This window comes from Sus scrofa, chromosome 6, assembly GCF_000003025.6.
Source record: "Sus scrofa isolate TJ Tabasco breed Duroc chromosome 6, Sscrofa11.1, whole genome shotgun sequence".
Classification (NCBI taxonomy): Eukaryota; Metazoa; Chordata; class Mammalia; order Artiodactyla; family Suidae; genus Sus; species Sus scrofa.
In genome coordinates, this window is record NC_010448.4 from 89,185,905 (window position 1) to 89,213,001 (window position 27,097).

Below are 27,097 nucleotides of genomic sequence, written 5' to 3' on the forward strand. Positions count from 1 at the left end.
GCCCTCTCCCTTCCACCTGCCCTACTCATTGGAGGTACAGGAAAGTCAGAGGGAGGCGAGGTGGCCAGGCTGAGGAGAAGGCACAGTCTTGTCTTCAGAAGCCCAGTCTACTGGGGAGACAGGAGGCAGAGTGAGAGCCCTGAGGGCAGGGCATCAGAATCAGTCTCACAGAGAAGAAAAACAGTGGGGTTGGGGAGATGTAGGTAGCTGAGCCAAGGAGTCAGCCTAACTGGAGGTGAAGCTGGGCTGGGGAAGTGGGAGGAAGCAGAGTGGCTCAGCAGCCCCCATCAGGGAAAACTAAGACCCCGCAAGGACAGAAAGAAGGAGAAAGATTCTTAGGCTTCAGGCAGGGGAGAGAGGAAGGAGGGGGCAGGGGGGAGGGGCCAGGGGCAGGTCCCTCTCCCTGCCCCTGGCAGAGTGGGTCTTCCAGGCCTGGTGGGGAGAGGGGAGGGAGCTTGTCACTTGAGGGGCCTGAGTGGCATGTCTCTCCCCACCCCCAGGTTCTCACACAGGAGGCAGCTGGGAACCACCCACGCATGTCTGGCGCCTCCATGGGGGTCCCAACACCAGAGCCAAGGCACACAGAGGAACTGATGTTCTGGGGGGCCCAGCTGCCCCCACTCTCCACATCCTGGCTCCCTAGCTCTTCCAGCTGAGACTCCCTTTTTGTCCTCGGGCAGGGGAGACTAAGGCCACCTGACCACCCGAGAGACTTGGTCTGAGAACCTGTAAGTGGAGCTGCAGTCTGAGCCCTGGGGAGCCAGGAGGGTCCCAGCTGCTGCCATGGAAGTGGGAGGACCTCTGTCCAGTCAGCTGATGATTGCCGTAGCCTCAACTTCAAAGTAGGTCCAGAAGCCAGACCCATCTCTGCCACCCTGGTCATCTCTGAGATGGCCCACTGATCCCACCCTAGCCCCTACTGCTCCACATCTGTTGAAAAGCAGAATGGCTGAATAAGCTGATACCGTTCCACTCTGCTCAAAGCCCCAGGATCTTTCTATCTTACCTGGAAAAAAACCTAAAGTCCTTGGCACGGTCTTAAGCACTGCCACCATCCCAGCCTCTGCACGCTGATCTCGACTTTTCCCAAAACACTTATCCAATACACTAGATAATACACGAAAGGAATCCATTCTTACTGTCCACTCCTGTAACTTCATTGGGAAGTGCCCGATAAATATTCATGCAATGAATGGATAAGGGCACATGGATTCAAGCTCAAGCCCAATGTCTCGCTTGCTGTGAGACATTAGAAGAATCATTTTATCCCCTCTAAACCTCAGTTTTCTCATCTGTGAAGTGGGGACAATAAGGGCCACCCCCTAGAGATAGAGAAAGGGCAAAATTCAAGCCCAGAATGTTGGGATTGCTGCCGAGGCTGGGCGAAGGAAGAAGCAGCCCTCATCCTGGCAGGACGAGCTGTGATGGGGGTCAGTGAATCCGGAGAGGAACAGTTCTGTCTGCAGGCAGGGGGCCTACGCATCTCAGGTTCTCCCCAGTCCTCACATATCAAAATCCAGTGCAGGCATTGGCTGCGGAGAGAGGGAAGGGGGGGGTCCTCTTGATTAGAGTGTTGGGGGTGGGGGGTGGGAGGACCAATTTTGATCAATGTTAGGAGGTGAGATTCCTTCTCGGAGCTATCCTGGGCACGAAATCCATAGTGATGGGCAAGAGATGGGGGAGGGGCTCTCTAAGGCAGAGGTGGGTTGGGGGGGCGTGTCTGCCCCCCCCCCCCTTCAGACCTCACGGACCGGAGGAGTGGGCGCTGCCCCCTCTCTGAAGAGCTCCATTGGTTCCGGAGTTGAGGCGCGGGGGCAGGGAGGGTGCCTACGGAACCGCTCAGGATCCGAATTCCGCTCTCGGAGCGACGTGCGGCTCCCAGCCCAGGTAGGGATGGGGGAGGCCGGCGGGTAGAGGGGTTGTCCCCGGCTTAGGAAAGAGGTCTCTGGGCGGAGATCCCCCACCCTGTTCAGGCCTGAGTCGAGATGCTGAGGAGACGGGGACCTGTATCCTCCTCTCCCCGCGGGGTGCTCCCTCGTGAAGGGGGCCGGGGACCTGAGAGCGTCCGCTTCCCTCTCCTGGGCAGGGGCGGGGGCGGAGCCTAGCCCGACGCTCCCGGCACTCCCAGGGCTGGAGGGAAAAGCGAGGAACGGAGACCCCCCCAGGGGAGGGGCTCCGGGCAAACGCCGCGGGGCGTCTCCCTCGCAGTCCCGCCCCCCGCCCCCCGCCCGCCCCTCCGGCCGCCTCTGCCGCCGCGCGCCGCAGCAGCGCCGCCTTCCCTGCGCAGTCGGTGTCTCCGCGTCGCTGGGTGAGTGGGGGCCGCTCGGTCGGGGCTGGGGGGTGCAAGGAGGGGACATCCTGGAGGTAGGGGCCACGTCCAGGGCTCCCCAACCCCGCCGCTCCTGTGCCTCCCGGGAATTTTCTCTCTGGGGACGCAGGGAGTGGGGGCTGCCCCGGGGAAAACACACGGCGCTCTCCAGGGTCCTGACCGCTGAGTGGCCAGCCCGGGGTGTCGCGTTTCGGACGCCTCGGAGCGCCCCCTCGAGGAGGGGCCACGGGCCCGGCGCTCTCCGAGAGTGCCGGAAGGATTGAACCGGGGGACCGGGGCGAGAGCTGGGGCTGGGTTGAATGAAGGGTTCGAGAGGGTCCTGGGGGCGGGGTTTCTCCCCGATGACCCGAGCTTAGGTCCTTCCCATTTGGGGGATTGGGGGTCTTAGCGGAGACGGCAGAATCTTCCGCTACCCTCATTTCCAAGTCTTCCAACTGGGAGGGGCAACTCTGAGGGTGGCAGGGAGGAGGGGGCACTGGAAGATCTCTCCTGCCGAGCACGTTTCTCTGCCCCCGCCCAGATGACCCAGTTCCTTGGACCTTGAGGAGGGGACTCAGGGACACACTCCACCGCCCTAGCCTCAGGCGTTTCCTCAGTGCCCTCCCACACACTTGTTCAGTGGGTCCTCAGCCTGGGGCAGAAGAGGCTGATTTAGAAAGGGGGGGCCACTAACTTACAGAAACATGGATGTGACACAGTGCTGAGGACACACACGGGTCCCCCAAATGGCCACACAGGCACATTCCCCTCACACTGATGGGTGCATGTCTAGTCACATGCACATTTATGCACATGCACAGATATGAATTGAAACACATAAGGAGCCAAATGCAGTGCAGAAGCCAGGGACACACATGCACACATGAGCACATGCAGTCACACACGCTCACCCACGTGTGCACATGCACCCACAAGAAACCCCCTTGCTCTGTCTCAAAGCTCCAAGCTGGGGTGAGATTCACCTGCACACACCCTACATCCCTGCCCAGAACCGCCTGGTTGTTCTCCGATGCCTTCCCCTTAGCCCTCCACAGTCTAACCTTCTGCCCTGACCGAGGGGACCTTTCTGAACTAGATGAAAGGTAAGTGTTGGGGGAGGCTTGACTGGCTAGGGGGTCTCCCTGGAAGAGGGGACCCTCGTAGATTCTGAAAAGGGTTGCAGCTCCTTCTTCTGGCACCTGGCAGCACCCTTGGGTAATGAAAGAAAGATGGCAAGGGTGCCGAAGGGTCCCACGTGCAGCTGGCCATGTGAGAGGTGTCAGCATAGGAGCTGGTTTGTGATGGCATGTGTGAGACATGTGGGGTCGTGGGCTGGTGTGTCTTGATGCACAGGGTATGGGAGTTGTGCGTGCGTGGTGCTGTGTCAGTATGTGTGAGTTGTGGAGCAGAGGGAATGGTGTCGCGTGTGGAGGCATGGTGACCCTGGGTGGGTGTGAACTCGTATGTGAGTGGCGTGGGACCCAGTGTGTGGATTTGTGGGCTGTGTAGTATCATATGTGTCAGTAGATATTCATTTGTTTAATGGTTGAATTCTGGATACATGTAAATCATTTTTATTTATTTAATACTTAGGAAGCACTTTTATGTACAGGCATCTTTTGAAGTGTTACACATGAATTAATTAATTTAACCCCCACAACAATAATGAGGTAGCAGAGTTCCTGTTGTGGCACAGCGGAAATGAATCCGACTAGGAATCATGAAGTTTCAGGTTTGATCCCTGGCCTTGCTCAGTGGGTTAAGGATCTGGTATTGCCGTGAGCTGTGGTGTAGGTCACAGACACGGCATGGCTCGGATCCTGTGTTGCCGTGGCTGTGGTGTAGGGCAGCAGCTGTAGCTCCGATTGGACCCTTAGCCTGGGAACCTCCATATGCCGCAGGTTATGGAGGCATATGCAATACACCTAAATAATGCCTAAAAAAGCAATAATAATAATAATAATTAGGTGGCTATTATTACCCCACTTTACAGGAGGTAGAGAGAGTTTAAGGAACTTGCCCAAGGTGACCTTGCTGGAAAGAAGCAGAGCTAGGATTCAAATCTGGGTGGTCTGGCTCTGGAGCCCAGGCGAACACCTATCTTATGCTGCCTCTTGCCAGACACATGTGTTTGGGCTTCAGGTGTCTTTTGTGTGAGCAGGTGTATGTGAGGCAGTGAGGGGGCAGTGAGCAGGAGGGAACAGGACCAGAGGGCCTTTTTGCATATTCCCAGGTGACTCTGGGAGTCAGCCCTGTCACTCCATGGCTATGTGACCTGAACCAGGTCACCTCTCTTCCAGAGCCTGCCTTCTCATCTGTAAAACGGGTGCTAACCCCAAGGCTTCATATTCTGAGGGTGAACACATGTACCTCTGTGGAGGCTCAGTGGCTGGCACTGACTAGGTCTTCAGTAAAGGTGAACCCCCCTTCTCTTCCTCTGTCTCCAGGTCTGTCCCCTGGGGAAGTAGAAGGTCTGGGGAAATGGTGTGGAGCTGACGCAGAGTCAGGGTGCCTGGGTGTGTGCAGGCTGTGTGACCTTGGGCCAGCTCCTCTCTCTCCCTGGGTCAAAAGAGAGGCTGAGGTGGCTGGTGCCTGGGGGCCCTTCTGGAGTGCTGTCAAGGGACTGAGAGGGCCTGACCCCTCCTCTCTGTTCCTCGACCCCCTCGGGGACCCAGGTGGAACTTGGCTCCGCGGCCATGGGCAAGCAGAACAGCAAGCTGCGGCCAGAGATGCTGCAGGACCTGCGGGAGAACACGGAGTTCTCGGAGCTGGAGCTGCAGGAGTGGTACAAGGGCTTCCTCAAGGACTGCCCCACAGGCATCCTCAACGTGGACGAGTTCAAGAAGATCTACGCCAACTTCTTCCCCTACGGCGACGCCTCCAAGTTCGCCGAGCATGTCTTCCGCACCTTCGACACCAACAGCGACGGCACCATCGACTTCCGGGAGTTCATCATCGCGCTGAGCGTGACCTCGCGTGGCCGCCTGGAGCAGAAGCTCATGTGGGCCTTCAGCATGTACGACCTGGACGGCAACGGCTATATCAGCCGCGAGGAGATGCTGGAGATCGTGCAGGTGGGCCCCCGGGGCCCCTGAGACTGCCAGGCGCAGGGCCCAGCAGCTTGCACCCACCAGCCCTCTTTATCCTCTCCAGAGCTTTGTGGGTAGGCAGAGGCAGCTGCTATTCTTACTACCCATTTAAAAAAGTCTTTAATAGGAAGTAATTTCCAATATAAAGTTGAGAAAACTTCCATATACGCTTTACCCTGATTAACATTGGGGTTTGCTGATTAACATTGACCACATTTGCTTTAGCATTGAGTGTGTTTGTGTGTGTGTGTGTGTGTAATGTTTTGTTGTTGTGAACATGACCCTCTATCCATGAACACATCAGGATAGATTTCCTCAGAACAGGGACATTCTCTTACATAACCCATAATATGATTATCAAAGTCAGGACATTTAACATAGAAACAATGCTATTATCTAACTTAGAGACCATATTGAATTCTGCCAACTGTCTCAATAATGTTCTTTATAGCATTTTTTTGCCCTGGTCCAGAATCACACCCTACATTTAGTCATCATGTCTCTTTAGGCCCCTTTAATCTGTAACAGTTCTTCAGTTTTTGTTTTTCAAAACTTGACATTTCTGCAGAGTACAGGCCAGTTATGTTTCATTGATCCTCATTTACTCAGGAGGAAACGGATGCTCAGAGAGGTAAAGACATTTGCTCAAGATCACACAGCCTGGGAATGGGCCACCCAGTTCTATCGCCCACATTCCATCTGGGTACCCAGCCACCTTCCAACTAAGAGCCGAGTACTGAGTGAGATGCTTATACTCATGAGATCAGTGCATCCTTCCTGATCAACCCCATGAAGCTCAGAGAGGTGAGGTGGCTTGCCTAACGTTACACAGCATCTAAGTAGAGTCAAGTTCAAGTTGGCTGCAATGCCTCTGAGCTGCCTCTAAAAAGGGGTCTGGCCTCCAGTTTGGGAGTTGGCTTCAACTCTTAGATTGTTCATCTGTACAATGAGGCTGGGGAGGCTGACCTCACAGGGAAACAAGAGCCTGATAGGAGTGTCTTTTCTTAGTACAGGTTTGACACGTGTTAGTTTTATCTCGAAAACCTTCCACACATCATCCATCCCCTCAGCAACACTGAGGTCCATCAGGGCTCTGGTTCCTATTTTTTTTTTTTTTTTTTGGTCTTTTTAAGGCCACATCGCAGCATATGGAGGTTCCCAGGCTAGGGGTCAAATCGGAGCTCCAGCTGCTGGCCTATGCCATAGCCACAGCAAGTGGGATCTTAGCCATGTCTGTGACCTACAGTGCAGCTCGCAGTGATGCCACATCCTTAACCCACTGAGGGAGGCCAGGGATTGAACCCGCGTCCTCATGGATACTAGATGGGTTTGTTACTGAGCCACAGCGGCAACTCCTTCTGGTTCCATTTTACCTGTCCAGTACCTTGTTCACTTTTTTCCCTGAGCCTCTGTTTCTTCACCTGTAAAACGAAGATGTTAACCCCCTTCTTCAAAGGCTATTGTGGGAACAAAGCAAGATAGGGACTCTAGCAGAGGGCCTGGCATATTACTGGTATTTGGTAAATGTTAGCGATTGTCAGTTATTTTCTCCTCTGCACAGTCTCTGCTCCAGCCAGAATCACCTTTTCAACATCCTTGGAATGTGCTGCTTTGTACAGGCTCTTGCTTCCCTTCCTTCTGCCTCTCTGGATCCTTTCCCTTCTGGTCCCTCAAATCTGCTGACTGCCCCCTGCCCCCCATGTATCTAGGCCCTACTGGACTCTTGACTTTGGCTTTCAGATGTGCTCTCTCCAGCGAGAGTAGAATGGGTTGCCTTGAGATGTGGTATCTTCCCTATGCCTATCGCTAGGGGAACACCTTAATGTTTGTCAATGACTCCCATGGGCCAGGCATTAATTCTCTAGCTGATGGATAGTGGGGAGTTCTGGGGTTCCTGGTGGAAGGGTTGGGGTAGCCAACCTTCTGGGGAAGATCATTCAGGGATATCAGGCAGCAGCTGGATACCCACCAATTCGGAGGGATGTTCATATCTTTAACCACTTCATGTGGTTGCACTGGCGTATGCTAGTAAATCTCAGCCTTGCTGGAGGCTCAAAGCCCAGGGCATCACTCAAGCCAGCACCATTCTTTGGGCATTCTCAGGAAGCTCCCTGGCTGGCCTCGGCTATCTAGGCCCTGGTTTCCTCTATGGCAGCCCAGAGGCCCCAGACGGCGAGTGCAGACAGAACTCTGCAAACCCTAGCGACTGATTAATTACAAGTCGGCTCCAGAGAAACAATGAGTGAGCAGTAATTCCAGACAATTAATTAGGAGGCCCAGGAGAACGGTTGTCACAGGGGAGCCGTCACTGTCTAGGTCACTTGCTCAGTCCTTCTCAGAACCCAGGCCTGTGTCAGATGGTGGGCACACTGGAAGGGAAAAGACTCTACCTGAGCCTCCTGGAACTCCCACTCTGCTGGGAGACAAGTGTGCAGGCCATACTGGCCAGCTCGGTGACAGAAGTGAAAAGATGACATCTGAGAGTCCCGGGGACTGAAGGGCAGGGAGGACCTGAGGATGTGGTGGATGAATAATGATTATGATATTAGCTGCTATTTACTGACCACCTAGTCTTGCCAACTATCCAACCCTAACTCCCTTATCAGGATAGTCTAATACTCTATATATCCTGATAAGGGAGTTAGGATTGCCCCATTTTACAGATGAGGAAATTGAGGTTAAGTACTTGCCCAAGGCTACACAGCAAGTGATTAGCGGAATCAGGATGCCACTCCTTGTCCGCCTTACTTCAAACACACTGCTTGGAGGGGTCATCAGCATCCCACAAGCACCTAACCAGCCGCTAAGAGGAAGCAGGTTCTAATCTGGTCTCTGTCATCAATTCTCTTTCTGAGCCTCAGTTTCTTGTCTCGATCTCAATACCTGCTTTTCAGAGCTGTTGCAAGCATGAGAATAATGCATGTTAAGTCCCTTGCACATAGTAGGGGTCTGTAAATGGTAGCTAGTGTTATTGTTCCAGGCAGAAACTGTAAATGCTGGGAATCCTGAAAGGCACAGGGGTGTCTGGTTGTGGCAAAATCACTTACGGGGGGAGGCCTGATGGAGAGGTCAGCAGGGACCAGAGTGTGAAGTGCCTTGAATGCCAAGGGCCAAATGTTTGGACTTGGTAAAGGAAGGCAGTGGGAGGTGCCAACAGCTTTTAAACAAGGGAGTCCCTGCCAGATGCCAGGCACTGTGCCTACGTTCTGGGGATCTGAGCACTAGCTAGATGTCCACGGTTCTCATCTGTATGCTGGGGGCAAGGAGCACTCCTACAAAGGCATAATTTCTTCGGCGAGGCGTCTCCAAAGGGGACTCTGGGGCAGCGTATGGGCCCTGACCCACCCTGGATCAGAGGAGGCCTCCCTAACAAAGCACCATGTAAAGAGAGCCCCAAGGAGGAGTGGGAGGCAGCAGAAGGAGCGTGGGGCAGCATCCAGAAGGAGCCGGGTGCAAGGCAGTCCTGGAGGGAGGCCTGTGTAAGATGGGAACGAGGGGGCGGCCCCTGGGCTAGGGACTTGCTGATGGAGATCTGCGTTTGGGAAACGCTTTCAGAGGCAGCGTAGGGAACAGACCCGAGGGAGAGAGGCCAGAAGAGACCACTGCGGGAGGCCAAAGCCGAATCTGAGGCTAGGGAAGTTTATGGGACAGGAGAAGAAGGCAGACTTCTTGGAGGTTTCAGTAGTAAAAAGCTGGTAGAGTGAGATGACCGGTCTGGTCCTTGAGCTCTGGGCCCCAGGACCCAGCCCACAGACCAAGCCCTACGTGCTCGGTGTACACTTACCGCGAAAATCCCTCCTTTGAGTCGCCTCCAGAGCTCCTGCACCTGGCAGCTGCGGTCCTGGGCCCAGCACAGCCCAAGCTCTCCTCGCCCCCAGCAGATGCGCCTATGCGTTTATTTGCGTTATATCCCCGCTCCCCGTGGGCCCAGCAGCCTCAGGCCCCCAGCCCTCAGGGCGACCCTGCGCCCCCTGCTGGCCAGAGTGGCATCGCAGCCCAGTGCCACCACCCCCACCTTGACCAGCGCCCCCTGTCGGCCATCGAGTGCGGGCCTTTTCCTGGAGCCCTGGAATTTCAGAGTAGTTCTTCGAACCTGGTACTTAACCCGGTACTTGTGGCGCTTGGCAAGAGCTCCTAAGTCCTGGGTGCCAGGCCCTTCGCCATCTGGGCCCCGATGTCCTCCAGCATTTCTCCTGACCGCCTGCATTCAGCCACCTCCAAATTCCCAGCGCCCACTCAGAGCTTCCCGCTTCGGGGCCTTTGTACACGCAGATCTCTCTGCCAGCAATCCCTTTCCCACCGAGTGCCCCGAGGAAACTTGGTCCGGGCCAGCTCCAAGAGCCCCCTCTTCTGGGAAGCCATCCCAGTCACTCCTTCCCCAGTTACCCACGCCTCCGTCACCCCCCCTCCGCCTCACCACGGCGGGAGCAGCGATCGTCGGCACAGCTGGAGGCGTTTTGCAAAGTTGGGGGTGGAGGGTTCAGGCAGGCTCCCCTCACTCCCTGCCTTCCCCACCCAACCCCTAGGCCATTTACAAGATGGTTTCTTCCGTGATGAAGATGCCAGAGGACGAGTCGACCCCGGAAAAGAGGACGGAGAAAATCTTCCGCCAAATGGATACAAACAACGACGGTGAGGAGGCCGGGGCGGGGCGGGCGCCACTCCCCCTTCCTCTTCTGCGGTCCTGCTCTGCGTCCCCTCTCTTTGCTGCCGCCTTCTCCCCCATCATTGCGCCCCTTGTCTCGCAGGCAAGCTGTCCCTGGAGGAGTTCATCCGCGGGGCCAAAAGCGACCCGTCCATCGTGCGTCTGCTGCAGTGCGACCCCAGCAGCGCCTCCCAGTTCTGAGCAAGAGGAGCCGGGTTTCCCCTCCCCGCCGTCACTGGCCCTCTCCCGGCTCTCAGCTTCCTCGCCCTTGTGTCTATTCCAGGCTGGGGTCAGATTGCCAGCCCCAGGGTCTGCCCTCTGGGAAGCCTACGGAGAAAGGAATCCTGCAGTCCCCTCAACGTCCAAGCAAGCCGGTGGTTAGCAACGCCCAGTTCAAGAGTCAGTCTCTCCCTTGGCACTGATAGACACAGGCTCTGGCTTGGTCTGCCCCTCGGAGTCCACCCTCCCTTACCTAGATACCAGAACTCCAGCCTCTCCCTCGCCCCCACCAGCCATGAGGCCAGACTTCCCTTCCCCAGCCATGGGGCAAGCTCCCTCACGTCTACCCCCACCCTGGTAGATCTCAGCCTTGGTGGAATTGGGAATCATACCCAGGTAAGGAGCGTGTTCTTTATTTGGAGCCGAGAGAAAGATTCTAGATGTGTGGGGGTTTGAGGAAAAACCTTCCTTGAGCCATCCTTCCTCCCAGGAGGGCCCCAACCCTGCCTGCTCCTGCCCTTGTTGGCTTGGAGGCTGTGATGCAAAAGGAAAATCTCCTGATTCCAGCCCCCCAGCTGTGCATCCCATGAACCCCTGCCTGCGTTTCAGCACTTGGATGAACACAGATCCACGGACCCCTCTCCTGTATATCTTGTCTCTCTCTCTCTCTCTCTCTCTCTCTCACACACACACACACACACACACACACACATGCACGCAGGCCCCAGACAGATGGGCATAAACACCTTGAGCCCCACCCTCTGCGTCCTGTGTGGGAACAAAGCACGACCCCCTTGGCTGAGCCCCTCCCCCACTGCATGCATCCATATGGAGCATCTCTGTTGTTTTTATTAACTTCAGAATAAAGTCTCGTTTCAGTGCAGTGGGCTGGGTGGCTGGAGTAGGGGGGTGAAAGCCCCACCCAGGTCCTGGAGTTGCGGCTGAGTCCTCTTGGCTGGCTCCAGGAATCCCCGCCTGATCACAGTGCAGACTTGGGTACAGGGCCCTAGTGGCCATGGGGCGAGGCATTTGTGGTCAGAGGGTCAATGGCCCAGAGCTAGTGCAGCTTGGCAGGTCACGGTCCTCCACAGGCTCTGGGCTTTCCTGTATCTGTGGAGACAACGGAGGCTGCCAGGCCTGCTGGGTCTGGGTCTGGGTCTCCTCCTCCAGGACATCCAGAACATGCGGGGCTGGGAGGACCTTCAAGGTGAAGGGACGTCACTACTCTCCACTACGCAAGAGGCAGGCCGTACCCTTGGAGTGCCCCCCGTTCCAGCCCAGATACCTCTTCCCATCCTGGGCCTTGGGAGAGCCAGGTGTCAGCTGTATGGCTTAGCTGGGAGATCTGAGCTCTCTGAACTTCCAAGTCTCTCCCTTTGGTCCTGGGGAGAAAGCTGTTGCCCCAGTTTTCAAGAAGAGTGGGGGCAGATTGGCCTGGGCTTCCCAGGAGGGGCTTCCAGGAAATATGGGGAGTCAGGACTTGGGGTGGGGGGTGGCAGGCCTTACCATGTGGTGGCTGCTTTTCCCCAACCAGGGCCTCAGTTCCAGCAGCTGGTGGGCGAGCTGGGCGCAGCGCACCGCAAACACACTCTCTGCCACGCAGAACAGTAACGAGATGCCCCAGAGGCACAGGCTGGAGCTCTGTGGGGGGACAAGTGATCAGAGATGGCTGCCTGGGATTGCAAAGCGGAGGGTGGGACTCCAAGAACACTTCCCACCTCTGATGAGCACCTGATGTCCCCCAGGCTAGGCCTAAGCACTTACGTAAATGCGTGTGGGGTCGAAGGGACAGTCAGGCGCCAGTGCCAGTAGTTCGGGGCTCCCAAAAGTGCAGGCAGCTAGGAGTGCCCGGCCTTGGGTGGCAAAAGTCACAGCGATTGAGGCCAAGAGGCCGAGAGCACAGGTCAGAGAGAGAAGGGCACAGGCCACGTTCGAGCTAAACACTGTCCAGCGCTGGATGAGAGAGGCCACTGGTCAGCGGACATTGGGCTCAGCTCCATGGGCAGCTCTGGCCCCCATGGGATCAGCCTCAGCCCCTCCAAGGGGGCCAGGCTCTTGGGGGTGGCTGCTGCCCCCACCCTACAGCCCCATCCCAGGAGATGCCACATACCAGGGGGCTGCTGGGGAGGTAGCGTGACAACACGATGGCTGCAATGCCAGAGGTGATGACCTGTGGAGGAGGCTTAAGTCAGTTCTGGCCCCCCAGCTGCAGGAGAGTGGGCAGGGGGCAGGGCCACTCTCCAATAAAGACTCCACCAAAGCCTAGTCCTGCCCTCCAAGCCCCCAGCCCCTGCTCAGCTTTGGTCTCATTACCTCCATCTGAACAGGGGTTCTGTCTCTTCATGCCCTGAAGTGATGTTTCTAAAACACAATCACTTTGTGCCTACAACCTTCCATGACTCCCCACTGCTTACAGCTGTTTTCAAATGGGGACCTGTGTATCCACAGGGCCATGTCACAGGACATATATTTCATGTCTCCCTGGACTGGAAAAGGTTTTGGGAAAGACTAAGTAACTCAACTGGCAAGGAACTAAAAAACAAACGTGTTATTTGAAAATTAACCAGGATACCTTATGGAGCAGAAATCAAAATCCCTAGGAGTATTTTAAGTTATTTCAGGCCCAGGAGTTCCTGTTGTGGCTCAGCAGTAATGAACCTGACTAGTATCCATGAGGCTGCAGCCTCGGCCTTGCTCAGTGGGTTAAGGATTGCTGTGGTTGTGGTGTAGGCTGGTGGCTACAGCTCTGATTCATCCCCTAGCCTGGGAACTTCCATATACTGCAGGTGCAGCCCTAAAGTAAAATAAAGTAAAAAGATAAGTTAGACCAGGCCTTCAGTGACTGGTCCCAGTCCCATCAGTTTCTCAGCTCCATCCTGGACCGGTCTCTTTTTCTTATCATCTCGGGTATGGACACACACTCATAGCCTGCCCTTGACGCTACCTACACAGAGTCTTCTCAGGAATGGCCTTCCTGCTCTTTACCTGCTCGGTTCTTCCTCCTGCAGGCCTCCCTAACCACCCTGGTCCCCAGAGGGGAACCCACCCCACTGTTTAGCCCACCAGCTGGCCTCTGAATCTTTTGGGTTCTACTCAGCCAGGCTCACTACTTCACGCCATCACTCTACTAGGCATGGGCTGGATCCACAGGAGGCAGGTGAGATGATGGGGGCGGGGGGGGGGGCACCCAGCAATGCCTCTAATGCCCAGTGCAGCCACAAGTAAATGCCACAAACTCTTTGGGCTGAGTCCCGTTCAGCAGGATGAGCTCATGGAAAGGTTACTGGCTTTGGCGATAGTCACAGATTGTTTCACATCCAGCGTGGCTTTTCTGTATCGGCAGGAGGTTGGATGAATCCCTGTGTCTGGGTTTCCCCCTCTGTAAAGTGGGGATAATGGCCCCATGTTGCAGGGAGCTGTGGGATTCACTGAGGAAATAAGGGCACACCTGAAGTGGTCCAGCCTGGAGCCCATCTCTGGGAGACCTCCTAACCCCGAGCTCACTGCTTTCCCTGCCTTCCTCACAAGGCTGGTGAGAGGAACAAACAACAATAAGAGTAACTCCAAGGGACAATGCACATATCTGCACAGCCTGGCTCTGGCCCACCCATTGAGGCTCTCCTACCTGCTGGGGCCTGTGCTCCTTGCTTACCCTAGCCTTGGGGCTCTCGAAGCTTCATTTTGCAAAGGAGGAAACAGCTCAGAGAGAGAAACAAGTCCCTCAGCCAGGAGATGGCAGGGATGAACGCAGACACTGAAGGGCAGATGTTCCCTCTGATGGTGGGAAACGGCTTTATGAACTTGAGAACACCAGGCCCCTTCATTCATGTATTGATCCGGTCATCACCACAGCTACCATTTATTGAGAACTTACTATAGACCAGGCCCCATGCTAAGCTCCTGCTAAACTGGTTTTGTCGGTGTCTCCAGGACAGACCGTATCCATTCCCGCCTCCACACCTTTGCACCTGCCACTCTCTGTACTTGAAATGCCATCCCAGCTTCCCCTCCTACCTGCTGGCCCCAGCAGGCCTGGGTTATGGTCATTGCAGCCTGTTGCTGCACTGCTATTCCTCCACCAAAACCCACCTCAGGGGCCTCCACATCTGGGAACCCTCCTGAATGGAGCGGATGCTCCTTCCTTCTGTCCAGCAGTGCCTTGACCATTTCCTTATGGTGATAATAATCCGAGCTCACAGCAGGGTGTGCTAACCACGTTCCAGGCACTAGGCTTAGCCCTTTATGTGGATGATTTCAAATCCACACTCATTAGGACCCTCTGAGGTGGACACCATTTCCATCCTCATCTGACAGATGAGGGAGCCGAGGCAAATAGAGGTTGGGTGACCCGTGCAGCTGGTAAGTGGCAGAACAGGAGTTCGTGCTTGGGGCTCTCTGCCTGCCCACTCCAGGCTCTGGGTGGGGACTCCTCGAAGACCTTTCCAGCCCCCTGCAGCCCCCTCCTCCCGGGTCCCTCCCCGGCTGGCCATACCACGATGGCCGAAGTGACAGAGAGGATGTTGACCACGCAGTACTGCAGGGCCACGGCATCGTGGGGGGCGGTCACATAGCGCAGCACGGTGCCGTGCAGCAGCGCAGCTGCGATGAAGCTCACGTGGCCCAGCACCACCAGCACCAGCCCCGTCTTCATCAGCACCTTCCGGAAGTCACTCGCACTCAGGCCACCTGAGGGACAGCCAGCCATGTCAGGGTCACGGGTGGGGCACATCCTGCTGGGCGGGGGAGGAAACTGAGAACCTGACAAGAGTGATAGACATGGGTTCTAAATCTATTACCAGATGACTTGGGGCCAGTGATTTGTATTCTCTGAGCCTCAGTTTCCTCATCAGGAAAAGGGGTTCACAGTGCTTTCATGAGCATCCTTGGAACTCTTAAGGCTGGAAAAACACACAGGTGGGACTTTATAAAGGGTAACAGTCCTTATTAGTGTTCAAGGTCATGAGTGGCACGGTCAGGATTTGGACCCAGATCTCTAGCTCAAGACATATGATCCTTCCACTAAGCTTCACATCTACTGATTTTGTCAGTCATACATTCGTTACATCAATGTTCACTGACTGCCCGCTCCACACCAAACCCTAAGGTACCGTAGAGAGCTAGCTGTCCAGGCCCCAAAGAGCCCCCTAGTTCGCTGGGCGGGGGTCAGGTCCAGTGCGGGATTCAGAGCAGTGGACTGGGCCTGGCACACAGTAGGATACTCAATTCATAATTGCTAAAGTGACTCAGGGCAAGAAACTCAAACTTTTTTTTTTTTTTTTGGTCTTTTTTTTGCCATTTCTTGGGCCACTCCCGTGGCATATGGAGGTTCCCAGGCTAGGGGTTGAATCGGAGCTGTAGCTGCCAGCCTACACCAGAGCCACAGCAACGCGGGATCCGAGCCGCGTCTGCAACCTACACCACAGCTCACGGCAACGCCGGATCCTTAACCCACTGAGCAAGAGCAGGGATCGAACCTGCAACCTCATGGTTCCTAGTCGGATTCGTTAACCACTGCGCCACGACGGGAACTCCTCAAACTTTTTTTTTTTTTTTTTGGTCTTCTTAGGGCTGTACCTGCAGCATATGGTGGTTCCCAGGCTAGGGGTTGAATCAGAACTGCAGCTGCTTGCCTACACCACAGCCCCAGCAACTCAGAGATCTGAGCTGCATCTGCGACCTACAGCACAGCTCACGGCAACGCCGGATCTTTAACCCACTGAGCAAGGCCAGGGATCGAACCCGTCTCCTCGTGGATACTAGTCGGGTACATTAACCACTGTGCCACGATGGGAACTCCCAAGAAGCTCAAACTTCTGAGTCTCCATTTCCTCATCTGTCATATGGGAAGAATAACCCCTGTTTCCCGGTGGGGAAGGAGGGCCCCATGAGGACATTGATGGCAAAGTGGGCCATACTCTGAGGGTGCTGGGAAAACCAAGCTCTTGGTTCAGGGACAAGGTAAGCTGGGGAGGCTGGGATCAAAAAAACATCAGGCATTCACGTGCAGATTCTGAGTGTCCAAGTGGCTACATGCCCTCAGGACCAGGGAGCCCTCTTCCTGGCTGTTTCAGATCTGCTTTTTGGAATGTCCCCCATGGGTCCTGGCTCTGCCCTTAGGACACACACCATACTGGCCCCTTGGGCCCACCACCCTCACTCTAGCCAGCTCTGTGAGATGGAAGTCTCTCCTGGCCCCTAGAGCTAAACACCCCCCCGCTCTTCCTTTAGCGACTCCTTGGGAAATCCCTGCGTCCCTTCCTAGACCTCAGTGTCCCCAGCTGTGGCAGAAAGAATTGGGTTATATTTCACAGAAGGGAACTCTGTAGTTAAAAAGAAAGGAAGAAAGAAATCCCTGGACTGGATGTTCTTGGGCGCCAGGTGCCAAGAGCAGGTCTCCAGGGAGCAGGGAGGCCTGGGGCTACTTAGTCACAGCCCCTCTGTGTGACACCGGCCTCTCTCTTTTCTGGGCCCCAGATTCCCCATGTATAAAATGGGAAGGGGTTGGTCTAGGGGGTCTCTGAGACCTCGGGAGCCTACAGGACCCTCTGTAGCTGCATCACATTCAGGAAAATCAAAGAGCAGGCACTGTGGCACTGGATGGCATTGTAAAGATTAACTCCTGGGCAAACAGGAAGAGGCAAGGCAGCTTTATCCCAGGGGCCTGACCCACTTTATCCCAACCACCCACCCACCTGGCCACCCAGACACCACCCAGCTCAGGGCTGGGCTCAGGAACAACAGCGCCTCACGACCAAGACTAGGTCAGACTAGCTTGGAGCTGTGCCTGGAGCACTGGACAGAGTCTCAGGACAGCCCCAGGCTTCTCTGCTTCTACGTTACCACCCTCGGAGCCCTCAGCAATGGGGTTGGCAGAGTGGCAAGCCCGTGATTGCCCCATAGGAGCTAACTTCATTCTCACTGTTGCCCCAGGAGGTGGTGCTACCCTTCCCACTTTACAGATGAGAAAACCAAGGCTCACACAATCTCTTGACTGGAGTAGGGACGCCCCCCACCCCCAGGTCTGTCTGATGCCCAAGAGCAGCATCTCTGTGTCCAGGGAGTGAGAGGAGGGGACACATCGGTCTCACTCCTCGGCCTGGATCCTGTTTGCCAACGGCCCCTCCCACTCCGCCTGGTTGGGGGAGTGGGAGGGTTATGGAAGCGGGAGCCCTTGGCGACGCTGAGGAAGCAAAGAGCAGGTAGCCTCGGGCTCGGAACTCTCTGGGTTCTGAACCCCCCTCCCTCTGCTCTCCCTTCTGAGCGAGGGGGCGCTGCTCTCCTCCCACCTGGGGGTCCCTCGTCCGCAGGAAAGTGGGGGCGGGCGAGGAGCTACTTGGAGAAGATTCCGGCAGCCAAACCCCCGCCCCCCCCACCCCGGCTCCAGCTCGGTGCTGGGGAAACTGAGGCCCAGAGCAGAAAGTGACATGCAGAGAAGGCGGCCTGAATCCCGGGGCTCCGGGCTCCCACTCCTTTGCTCCGCCCCTGCCAAGGATGTGGGGCGGGTTCGTCAGCCCCGCAGTCCCCCGCGGCTCACCCAGGCGCTGGCACATCTCGGCTCCCGCACGGCGTCCCCGCGGCGGCTTCAGCGGGGCTCCAGACGCTGCGGGCGGCCGGGCGGCCCGGCTCTCATCCTGGTCCGCAGCCGCCGCTCGCCCAGCACAGCCCGCGCCGCGCCCACTTCCCGCCTCGAGCCCTGGGCTCCCGGCGCCCGGCCGGCCTCCCTTCCCGTCACCCCCCGGGCGGCCCGACCCCGGGAGGGACCTGACTGCTCGTTTGCATCCCGGGCCGGTCTGACTGGCTGGGCAGCCCTTCCTGGCCCGCCCGGCTGAATCACGGAGCAGGCCCCACCTCCCCGCGCCAGCCCCGGGTGCCGGCGGCGCCCGGCCGCTCCCCTCTGCTCCTAACCCGCCCGGCTTCGGGGATGCCCATTTTACAGATGAAAACTGAGCCCTAGAGGAGCCGCGATCGTCTGGGCTGGGGCGTGAGATGGGGGCCAGATGCGCGGTTGCCATGACCTGGTGGGGGCACCTGGACAGGAAAGCCCCAGGGTGAAAGTTGGGAATCCACTTCTTTCTAGAGGATGGGGAAGTTCAACTCTCTGGAGAACCAGGGTCTGTCCTGCACCTGCTGTGTGACCTCAAGAAAATCACATTTTGTCCTTGCCCTGGCCTTCAGTTCCCCACGCCTAGCAAGGTGCTTTACTTCACTATGTGTTGGGGTGTGGGGGTGTGGGGGATGGGGAGTACCTCTGTTTCCTCGTCAGAAAGTCAGGGATTATAATTCCTGTTCCCTAAAGTCGTGGTGAGCTACAAAAATGAGATCAAACGCTTTGAAAACCCTCTAGATTATCTTTACAGATGAAGGGTAGACCTAGCAGGAGCACATAGTAGGAGCTTTACTGTTACCCGCTATTGGTTACTGTGCCCCTTTAGTGTGCCAGGATGACTCGAGTCCTCTTTGTCCACAACGTGTAGGAATGGACTCAGTAAGAGTGACCAATGGGAAGTGGTGGAGTAGTGGGTCTCTGTGCCCACATTCTCCAATGTGGCTGTGCTGCGGCTTCCTTCCCTGGGCTCTCAGCCCCTAGAGCAGGCCTCTGGGAGGCACTTCTGTGGTATCTGGGCAGCATCAGTTCACAGTCTGTACCCCCCACCCCAGTGGTCAGTGGCCCTGAGGGCAGGGGCTGGCTTGAAGCATCTAATACCAGATGTCCACTGAATGCGTATGCTTTGTATGTTGGGCATACAATGTGCATGTGACCTGCACATGGCTTCTCTATCAGTGTCAGGCAGTCTCTTTAAGCCAGTCTTGGACCATCTGGAATTAGGCTGGGGACCCAGTCCTTTTAAATGTCTCTGCTTTTAGATGCATAAATGAGGGTTCTCTCTTCTGTCCTTGGAACAATACTGAGAGTTAAAGAGTATTACCCCATTTTACAGGTGAGAAAATCGAGGTCCAGAAAGGTTAAAGGGACTTTTCAAAGAGCACACAGCATGTATCAATGACAGAGACTTGAATCTAGATCTGTTTAACTGTGAGGGCTGCTTCTGGGTGTTGGGGGTGGTGGGATGGGGACGAGGGACAGGGGAGCTGTAGCCTCCAGGGAGTAGGCCTGCTCTCTGGGGCCCTGAGGAGGAAACTGCCCACCTATTTCTCCTCTGGCACAGCCTCCCAGTCCTGGCCCAGCCTTAGCAGCCCGAAGGTATTGCCATATCTCTTCCTTATTGCCAAGAGGCCAAAGTCCGATCCTCTGAGCTGCCCAGTGTCCCTTGTCTGCGCCTCACCCTTCCACACCCTGGCCTGGGGTTCTGGGGTTTTGGGGTTCTGGGAAGAAGCCCAGGCTAGACCACTAGTTTCTTGTGCTTCCACAACTCACTGTGATACCCTGGCAGCTCGCTGCCCTCCCTGCGCCTCATCTGTTAAGTAGATAGTGATCGCCTTCCCAGATTTCTGAGGGGTAAAAAGTCTTGGGAGATATGAGAGTGGGTTGAAACCTAGCCAGGGAAATACAAATAGAAATTCTCCCCTTCCTGGAACATTTAACAACCAGGTGTGGTCCGATACTCTTCCATTGGTGGATGGGTCTTCCCAGGGCACAGCTTCTCCACGGGGCTGCTCAGTTGGGAAGGAGGTTCAGGCTTTCAATCCCAGTACAAGTCTTTTTCACCTTAGAAAGGCTTTTTCCTCCCTGATTATCAGAACAGTTCTTCCCTGTAAGTAGAACAATCACATGCGAACTCAACCGTGTTCAATTTTGTATATGTATATACACATATGTAAAATGAAAAGCCAAGTGATCACGCTTGTCTGGGAGGAGGAGGTGGCTGCAGGGGACTTCTGCATGTTTCTAACGTCAGAGTCTACATGGCCTCAATAGGGAAGTTTGTTATTCTTTGTATTTTCTCTTTTACATCCCCCCCTCTTTTTTTTACAGCCACACCTGCAGTATATGGAAGTTCCCAGCTAGGGGTCGAATTGGAAATGCAGCTGCTGGCCTACATCACAGCCACACCAACACCAGATCCTTAACACACTGAGGGTATGGATCAAACCCGCAGCCATACTATGTCAGGTTCTGAATCCACTCAGCCATAAGGGGAACTCCTACATGTCTTTTTGTTTTGTTTTGTTTTGTTTGTTTTTTTTGTCTTTTTGTTTTTTAGGGTCCAATCAGAGCTGTAGCCACTGGCCTATGCCACAGCCACAGCAATGTGGGCTCTGAGCCGAGTCTGACCTACACTACAGCTCATGGCAACGCCGGATCCTTAACCCCCTGAGTGAGGCCAGGGATTGAACCCTTGTCCTCATGGATGCTAGTCGGGTTCGTTAACCACTGAGCCATGATGGGAACTCCTTTTTTTTTTTTTTTTTCCCCTTTTTTCCTTTTTAGGGCCTCGGGATATAGAAGGATATGGAAGTTCCCAGGTTAGGGGTCGAATTGGAGCTGCGACTGTCGGCCTACACCGCAGTCACAGCAATGCCAGATCTGAGTCACATCTTTGACCTATACCACAGTTCACAGCAACCCCTTAACCCACTGAGCAGAGCCAGGGATCCAACCTGCATCCTCATGGATACTGGTCAGGTTCGTTACTGCTGAGCCACAACTGGAACTCCTCGATGCATGTTAAAATGGGAATAGTTCTGTTCTAGACCCACTCACCTCCTTGCTCCTCCTCCCAGTCGCTCCTCCAGCTCCGTATGGACCACCCTCCATCCCTCATCCTCCCCCTTTCTGCCAAATCCTTCCCATCAGCCTATACGCAGAGCCAATTCTCTTCTAGCCTGAAAACCAGACCCTCCCCTTGACTCCTGTTACATGTCTAGTTACTGCTTTTTCACCTCCTCTCCCTTCCCCTCCAAACTTCCGGAATGAGTTCGTCTTTACATGCTGTTTTCACCTTATCAGCGACCTCCTCCTCCACAGCAGTGTGGTTCAGCCTCTGCTGGAGAAGCCCTAGGTCACCAGTGACTTCTAACTGCACAGGATCCAAGGAAGCGTTTCAGTGCATAACTTCTCATCAGCCACTCTCTCTGTCCTCCTGGGGCACGCCTCCTTCCTGGTTTTCCTGCTCCCTCTGACAGTTCCTTCCCAGTCTCCAGTGTAGACGTTTTGTCGTCAGCGCAACCTTTAAATATTGATATTCCCTTGCATCCTTTCTGCTTTGTTTATGGATCCCATTGGTTAATTCATGTAATCTCATGGCTCCCCTTGTGCATGATGATTCTCCCAGAAGCTCCCCTTGGGATGAGACAAATATCCAATTATTTTACCTATTTCACCGGAGTGTCCAGTCACCTCAAGCTCAACATGTACCAACTTTCTCCCCAAACTGCTTTTTGTATATTTTCTCTCTCAGTTGGCGGCATCACCAGCTACCCAAGCCCAAAACCTGGCAGTCATTCTCTCCTCTTTCCTTTCTTTCTATACAAAATCAAGTCCTGCCGATTTACATCATAAATATTTCTGTAACTAGTGCTTTTCCTCTTTATCTCTGGTTCTATTGCCCTTGTTCATGAATCATCTCTTTCTCCCAGTTGTTTTTTCATACTACAGAGTAATCTTTCTAAGTATAAATCAGATCATGTCACTCCTCTGCTTATAATCAGTTACATAAAAGAAATTAAAGGAGACATAAATACAAGGAAAGACATCCTGGGTTCATGGATTGTAGGCCTTAATATTGTTAGGGTGGCAATTCTCCCAGAACTGATGGATAGATTCATTGCAATCTCTATCAAAATCCAAGCTGCCTTTTTATTTCTTTTGCAGAGATTGATAAGCTGACCTTAAAAGTCATATGGAAATACAAAAGAACAGAATGAGCCAAAACAATCTTTTTTTTTTTTTTTTTTTTTTTGTCTTTCCAGGGTTGCTCCCGCAGCATATGGAGGCTCCCAGGCTAGGGGTCATATTGGAGCTGTAGCCACTGGCCTACGCCACAGCCACAGCAACTCTGGATCTGAGCTGCATCTGTGACCTACAACAGCTCACGGCAACGCCGGATCCTTAACCCACTGAGCGAGGCCAAGGATCGAGCCTGCGGTTCCTGGTCCAATGCGTTAACCACTGAGCCATGATGGGAACTCCCAAAACAATCTTGAAAAAGAAACAAATTGAAGGAATCACACTTTCCAGTTTCAAAATCTACTACAAAGCTACAGTAATCAAGACAATATAGTGCTGCATGATAGTTTCATGGAATAAAACAGATGGTCCAAAAATAAAGAAACCAGAAATAAATCAGAAATAAAAATATACACATGGTCAACTGATTTTTGACTAGGGTATCAGGATGATTCTAAGGAGAAAAAAAGTGTTTTCAGTAAACACAGGAGTTCCCATTGTGGCTCAGCGAGTTCTTAATCCAACCAGTGTCAAGGAGGACACGGGTTCAATCCCTGGCCTCTCTCAGTGGGTTAAAGATCCAGTGTTGCCATGAGCTGCAGTGTAGGTGGCAGACAAGGCTCGGATCTGGCATTGCTGTGGCTGTGGCGTGGGCCAGAATACATAAAGAACTATTATAACTGAACAAGGATAAGTTTTCTGGACATTCACATCTTATTTTTTCCCCCTCCTTTTTATGGCCACACTTGCAGCATATGGAAGTTCCCAGGCTAGGGGTTGATTCAGAGCTAGAGCTGCCAGCCTACACCACAGTCACAGCAACGCTAGATCTGAGCCGCATCTGGGACCTACACCATAGCTCTCGTGGCAATGCTGGATCCCCGACCCACTGGGTGAGGCTAGGGATGGAACCCGCATCCTCATTGATACTAGTCTGGTTCTTTATTGCTGAGCCACAACAGGAACTCCCTGGCTATTCACATCTGGATAACCCCATGGGCTAATAACCAAGTCAGAAGAAGGATGAATTTTTTATGGTCTCTGAACCCAGACCTTGATCTTGGTACGCAGAGTATTAGCAACAGGATCTCCCAGTCCTCAGCTCAGGGCCTCCATCTTCTCTGTCTTGGAGCAATTGTGAGCAGCAGGCATTGGGGGAAGGCACTGCTGGCTGCCCCTGACCACTGTGCTGTATTCCAGTGAGAGGCTATTTACATAGGGTGACTGTTCCCTTAGTGGGGACAGGTAGGAAGGGCTAGGGAGGGCTGTTTCTTGCCTCATTCACTTTGTTCCTACTCACTTTAGCTTGGACATGAATAGACAAGCTTTTTCAATCCTGCAAAGCATGTGACCATCAGACTGCATCAGCTTGGATGGCTGGCTTCAGTCTGTCTCTCTTAGCAAAGCTATAGGACCATAACCTCAGAGCTCAGGCTGCCCAGATTCAAGGCATAGTTCCAGCCCTGTCTAGCCTTGGGATCTTGGGCAAATTCTTCTGCCCTTTAGTTCCTCAAATGGAAAATGGAGAATAACAATAATACCCATTTCTTTGTGTTATTGTGAAGATTAAATGAATTAATTATGTGTAAAGCACTTAGACCTGGCACATGATGAGTGCTTCAGAAATGTTAGCTCTTATTCTTCATTATTCTCTCTGCAAACTTAGTCTCTTTGAACTGAAGCCTTGAGAAAATAGCCAACGCAGCCAACCACCTGACATATTTTACCAAGTCCCTTAAAGCTCCTGCCTATGTCAGGTACATGGTCTGAGCTTCAGGACACCCCGGATTTGCAGGGCATCACAGGGAAAGCTGACCTCCTAGCCTCCTAGGAATGGAAAATTGCAGGATTTCCTCAGTGGTGGGAAACTCCTCACCTCATTTATACCCCACATGTTAGGGATACCACTAGTACAACCACATATCCTGTATTAGTCAGAACTTCAGTTGCAGGTAACAGACTCCTAACAGAAATGGGCTTTGGGTTGGGAGAAGGAATTTGTTGGATTACATTCTGAGCAAGTTCAAGGGGGCCTTAGGCGTGGTTAGACCCTGGCATTAAAACAATGTCATCTTGGGGAGTTCCCCAGTGGCTCAGCAGTTTAAGGACCTGACTGTCTCTGTGAGGATGTGGATTCGATCCTTGCTCTGTGGGTTAAGGATCTGGTGTTGCTGTGGCTGAGGTGCAGGCCTCAGCTGCAGCTCTGATTTGACCCCTAGCCCGAGGCATTTCCATATACCGCAGATCTGGCCCTAAAAAGAAAAAAGGAAACAAACAAAAATAGTGTCATCTGGGAGAGCTCCCTGGTGGTTCATAGGTTAAGGATCCAGTGTTGTTACTGCTGAGGCTTGGGTCGCTGCTGTGGCACAGATTTGATTCCTGATCTGGGAACTTCTGCATGCCATGGGCAGAACCAGAAAAAACCCACCCCAAAACAAACAAAAAAAACCCCCAGTGTCATCTGGTATGTTCAAAGGTGCCTCTGTCTCTTGTCCTCTCCCCATGTCTCAGCTCTGCCTTCCTCCTGGCTGGTTTTGAAATCAGGCAGTCTCTGTTCACAAAGTGGAAGATCCATGCTTACAACTTCCCAGCATTGGAACCTCAGGGGAAAGCAGCCTCAATGCCCCTGGAAGACCAAAAAGGCTCGGGATCGCCTTTAATTTCTCCAGCTTGAGCTTGTAACATCCCACAGAGATGTCACATGTGTCCTCAGAGGACTGAAACTGCACAGCCAAGAAAGGGAGGAAAGGATTGATATTTATCAACCATCTGTCTGTAGTGGGCATTTTATAGCTTCTCATGGTGAAGATGATCCCTTTTGAGGAAGGAAACTAAATCTCATGGTGGTCTCTGCCTCCCTCCAAGCTGTGGGCAGGGGGGCCCCTTCTTGTGCTAACCCCCCTGCCTGTGCCCTTGATCCTGTCTACTCCCCCCCCCCCGCCTCGCCCATCCCTCTGTCTTTTTAAAGACAAAGCACCAGCAAAGAGCTTCCTCTCTTAATATTCTCACTATCTCCATCTTCACCCTATTTTCTCCTGAGCCTCCAAACATGCTTGAATCACTCCTACTTAAAAAAAATCTCCACTCCTTCTTAGGAGAGAATCGTCTACCATTTCTCCCTTCTCCCTGTTCTTTTTTTATTGCTTTTTTAGGGCCGCACTTGCAACATATGGAGGTTCCCAGGCTAGGGATTGAATGGGAGCTGTAGCTGCCAGCCTCCGCCACAGCCATAGCAACGCTGGATCCAAGTCATGTCTGCGATCTACACCACAGCTCACAGCAACGCCAGATCCTTAACCCACTGAGCGAGGCCAGGGATCGAACTTGCATCCTCATGGATACTAGTTGGATTCGTTTCCACTGCGTCACAACGGGAATTCCTTAACCTCCTCCCTTTTCATTCACAACGCCGATAAATGAAATCACTTTCTGATTACTGCCATGTTCCCAAACTGCTTTCTCCAAGGTTACCATTTATTTACCCAGAGACCAATCCAGCCCTTGGCTGGCTTGACCCGTCTCACACATCAGCTAGGCCTGCTCTCCTTCCTGAAATACTCATCCCACTTGGCTTCCACCACTTTCTTTGTTCCTGGTTTTCCTCCTCCCTTTTCTGGTTGTTCCTTCCCTGCCCTTACTGGTTAGGGGGTTATGAAAGGAAAAGTTCAATTCCCCTTTCATTCATATCTATGGTTTCAAGGGCTGTTTTTTCCCTTGTTGATTTCCATCTCCAGGGCCTGGGTCCATCTCTGTGTGCTCATTTCACTGAGCGTGCACAGAGCACAGTGCCCATATGTAGTGAGCAGTGAGTGGATTTCCTCAAAGGCCAGTGCCCAAGGAAGGCCAAGGAGGTATCCAGAGCTGGGACTATAACCCAAGCCACTCACAAAGGCAGATGAACGAACCAAAGAGGAGGGGCGGCTCTCTTGCCCTTGCTGGATCCTTCTGATGACAGCTCAGACCTCAGAATTCACCCGCACAGCCCCGACAGTCTTCTCTCTTCTCACCCTCCACTTGTGAAGCCCCTTCTCGTGTTTGCACGTGGGACAGCCAGGTGGAATGGGAAGAGCATGATATCTGGAATTCCAAATCTGGGTTTGTGGCTTGCTGCTTCTTCTTCTTCTTCTTTTTTAATTATTATTTTTTATTTTTAATTACTCCAATGAATTTATCACATCTGTAGTTGTATATGATCATCACAATCCAATTTCACAGGATTTCCATCCCATAACCCAAGCACATTCCCCTGACCCCCCAAACCGTCTCCTCCGGAGAACATAAGTTTTTCAATGTCTGTGAGTCAGCAATGTCTGTGTCTCATTTTATGGCTGACTTCACTTAGCATGATAGTTTCTAGGTCCATCCATGTTGCTAAAAATGCTGGTATTTCGTTCCTTTTAATGGCTGAGTAATATTCCATTGTGTATATGTACCACATCTTCTTGATCCACTCCTCTGTCGATGGACATTTAGGTTGTTTCCATGTCTTGGCTATTGAAAATAGTGCTGTAATGAACATCGGAGCACATTTGTCTTTGCGAGTTGTGGTTTTCTCTGGATAGAGAAAAATTTAGGGCCGCACTTGTGGCATACGGAAATTCCCAGGCTAGGGGTCAAATTAGAGCTGTAGCTGCTGGCCTTCGTACGCCACAGCAACACCAGATCCAAGCCACATCTGTGACCTACACCACAGCTCATGGCAACGCAGGATCCTTAACCCACTGAGCGAGGCCAGGGATTTAACCCGAGTCCTAATGGATAATGGTCGGGTTCATCAACCGCTGAGCATGATGGGAACCCCTCTTTTTTTTTTAAAAGATTTTAATTTTTTCCTATTATAGTTGATTTACAATGTTCTTTCAGTTTCTGCTGTACAGCAAAGTGACCCCTTGCTTCTTTTCTGATCTGGCTGAGATCACCAGGAAATCTGTGGCCATGTTTGGGTACATTCCTGAGCTTCTTCAGGTGCTCAGGTGACTTTCAGGAGT

General features: G+C 53.4%; 2 protein-coding genes across 10 annotated transcripts; one reads left to right on the forward strand and one right to left on the reverse strand.

Moving 5' to 3' along the window:
• HPCA (hippocalcin) lies at positions 1,640-11,145 on the forward strand. 3 transcript variants are annotated; one of them, XM_005665171.3, is made up of 4 exons: positions 1,640-1,887; positions 4,984-5,382; positions 9,924-10,029; positions 10,146-11,144. In XM_005665171.3, exons 1-4 carry the CDS (start codon positions 1,675-1,677, stop codon positions 10,241-10,243), a joined length of 816 nt encoding a protein of 271 aa, XP_005665228.2. In that variant the 5' UTR covers positions 1,640-1,674; the 3' UTR covers positions 10,244-11,144. The 3 variants fall into 3 exon arrangements, with proteins under 3 accessions (XP_005665228.2, XP_005665227.1, NP_001116597.1); XM_005665170.3 differs by lacking the exon at positions 1,640-1,887 and adding an exon at positions 2,229-2,308 and having other exon boundaries at positions 10,146-11,145; NM_001123125.1 differs by lacking the exon at positions 1,640-1,887 and having other exon boundaries at positions 5,005-5,382; positions 10,146-10,243.
• TMEM54 (transmembrane protein 54) lies at positions 11,091-18,050 on the reverse strand. Of its 7 annotated transcripts, none has more exons than XM_005665196.3 (7): positions 17,796-18,050; positions 14,754-14,991; positions 12,372-12,431; positions 12,026-12,214; positions 11,768-11,902; positions 11,547-11,655; positions 11,091-11,371 (listed from the first exon to the last, which is right to left on the reverse strand). In XM_005665196.3, exons 2-6 carry the CDS (start codon positions 14,988-14,990, stop codon positions 11,581-11,583), a joined length of 696 nt encoding a protein of 231 aa, XP_005665253.1. In that variant the 5' UTR covers position 14,991; positions 17,796-18,050; the 3' UTR covers positions 11,091-11,371; positions 11,547-11,580. The 7 variants fall into 7 exon arrangements, with proteins under 7 accessions (XP_005665253.1, XP_013854583.1, XP_020951494.1 ...); XM_013999129.2 differs by having other exon boundaries at positions 11,091-11,461; XM_021095835.1 differs by having other exon boundaries at positions 14,754-14,947; positions 17,796-18,049.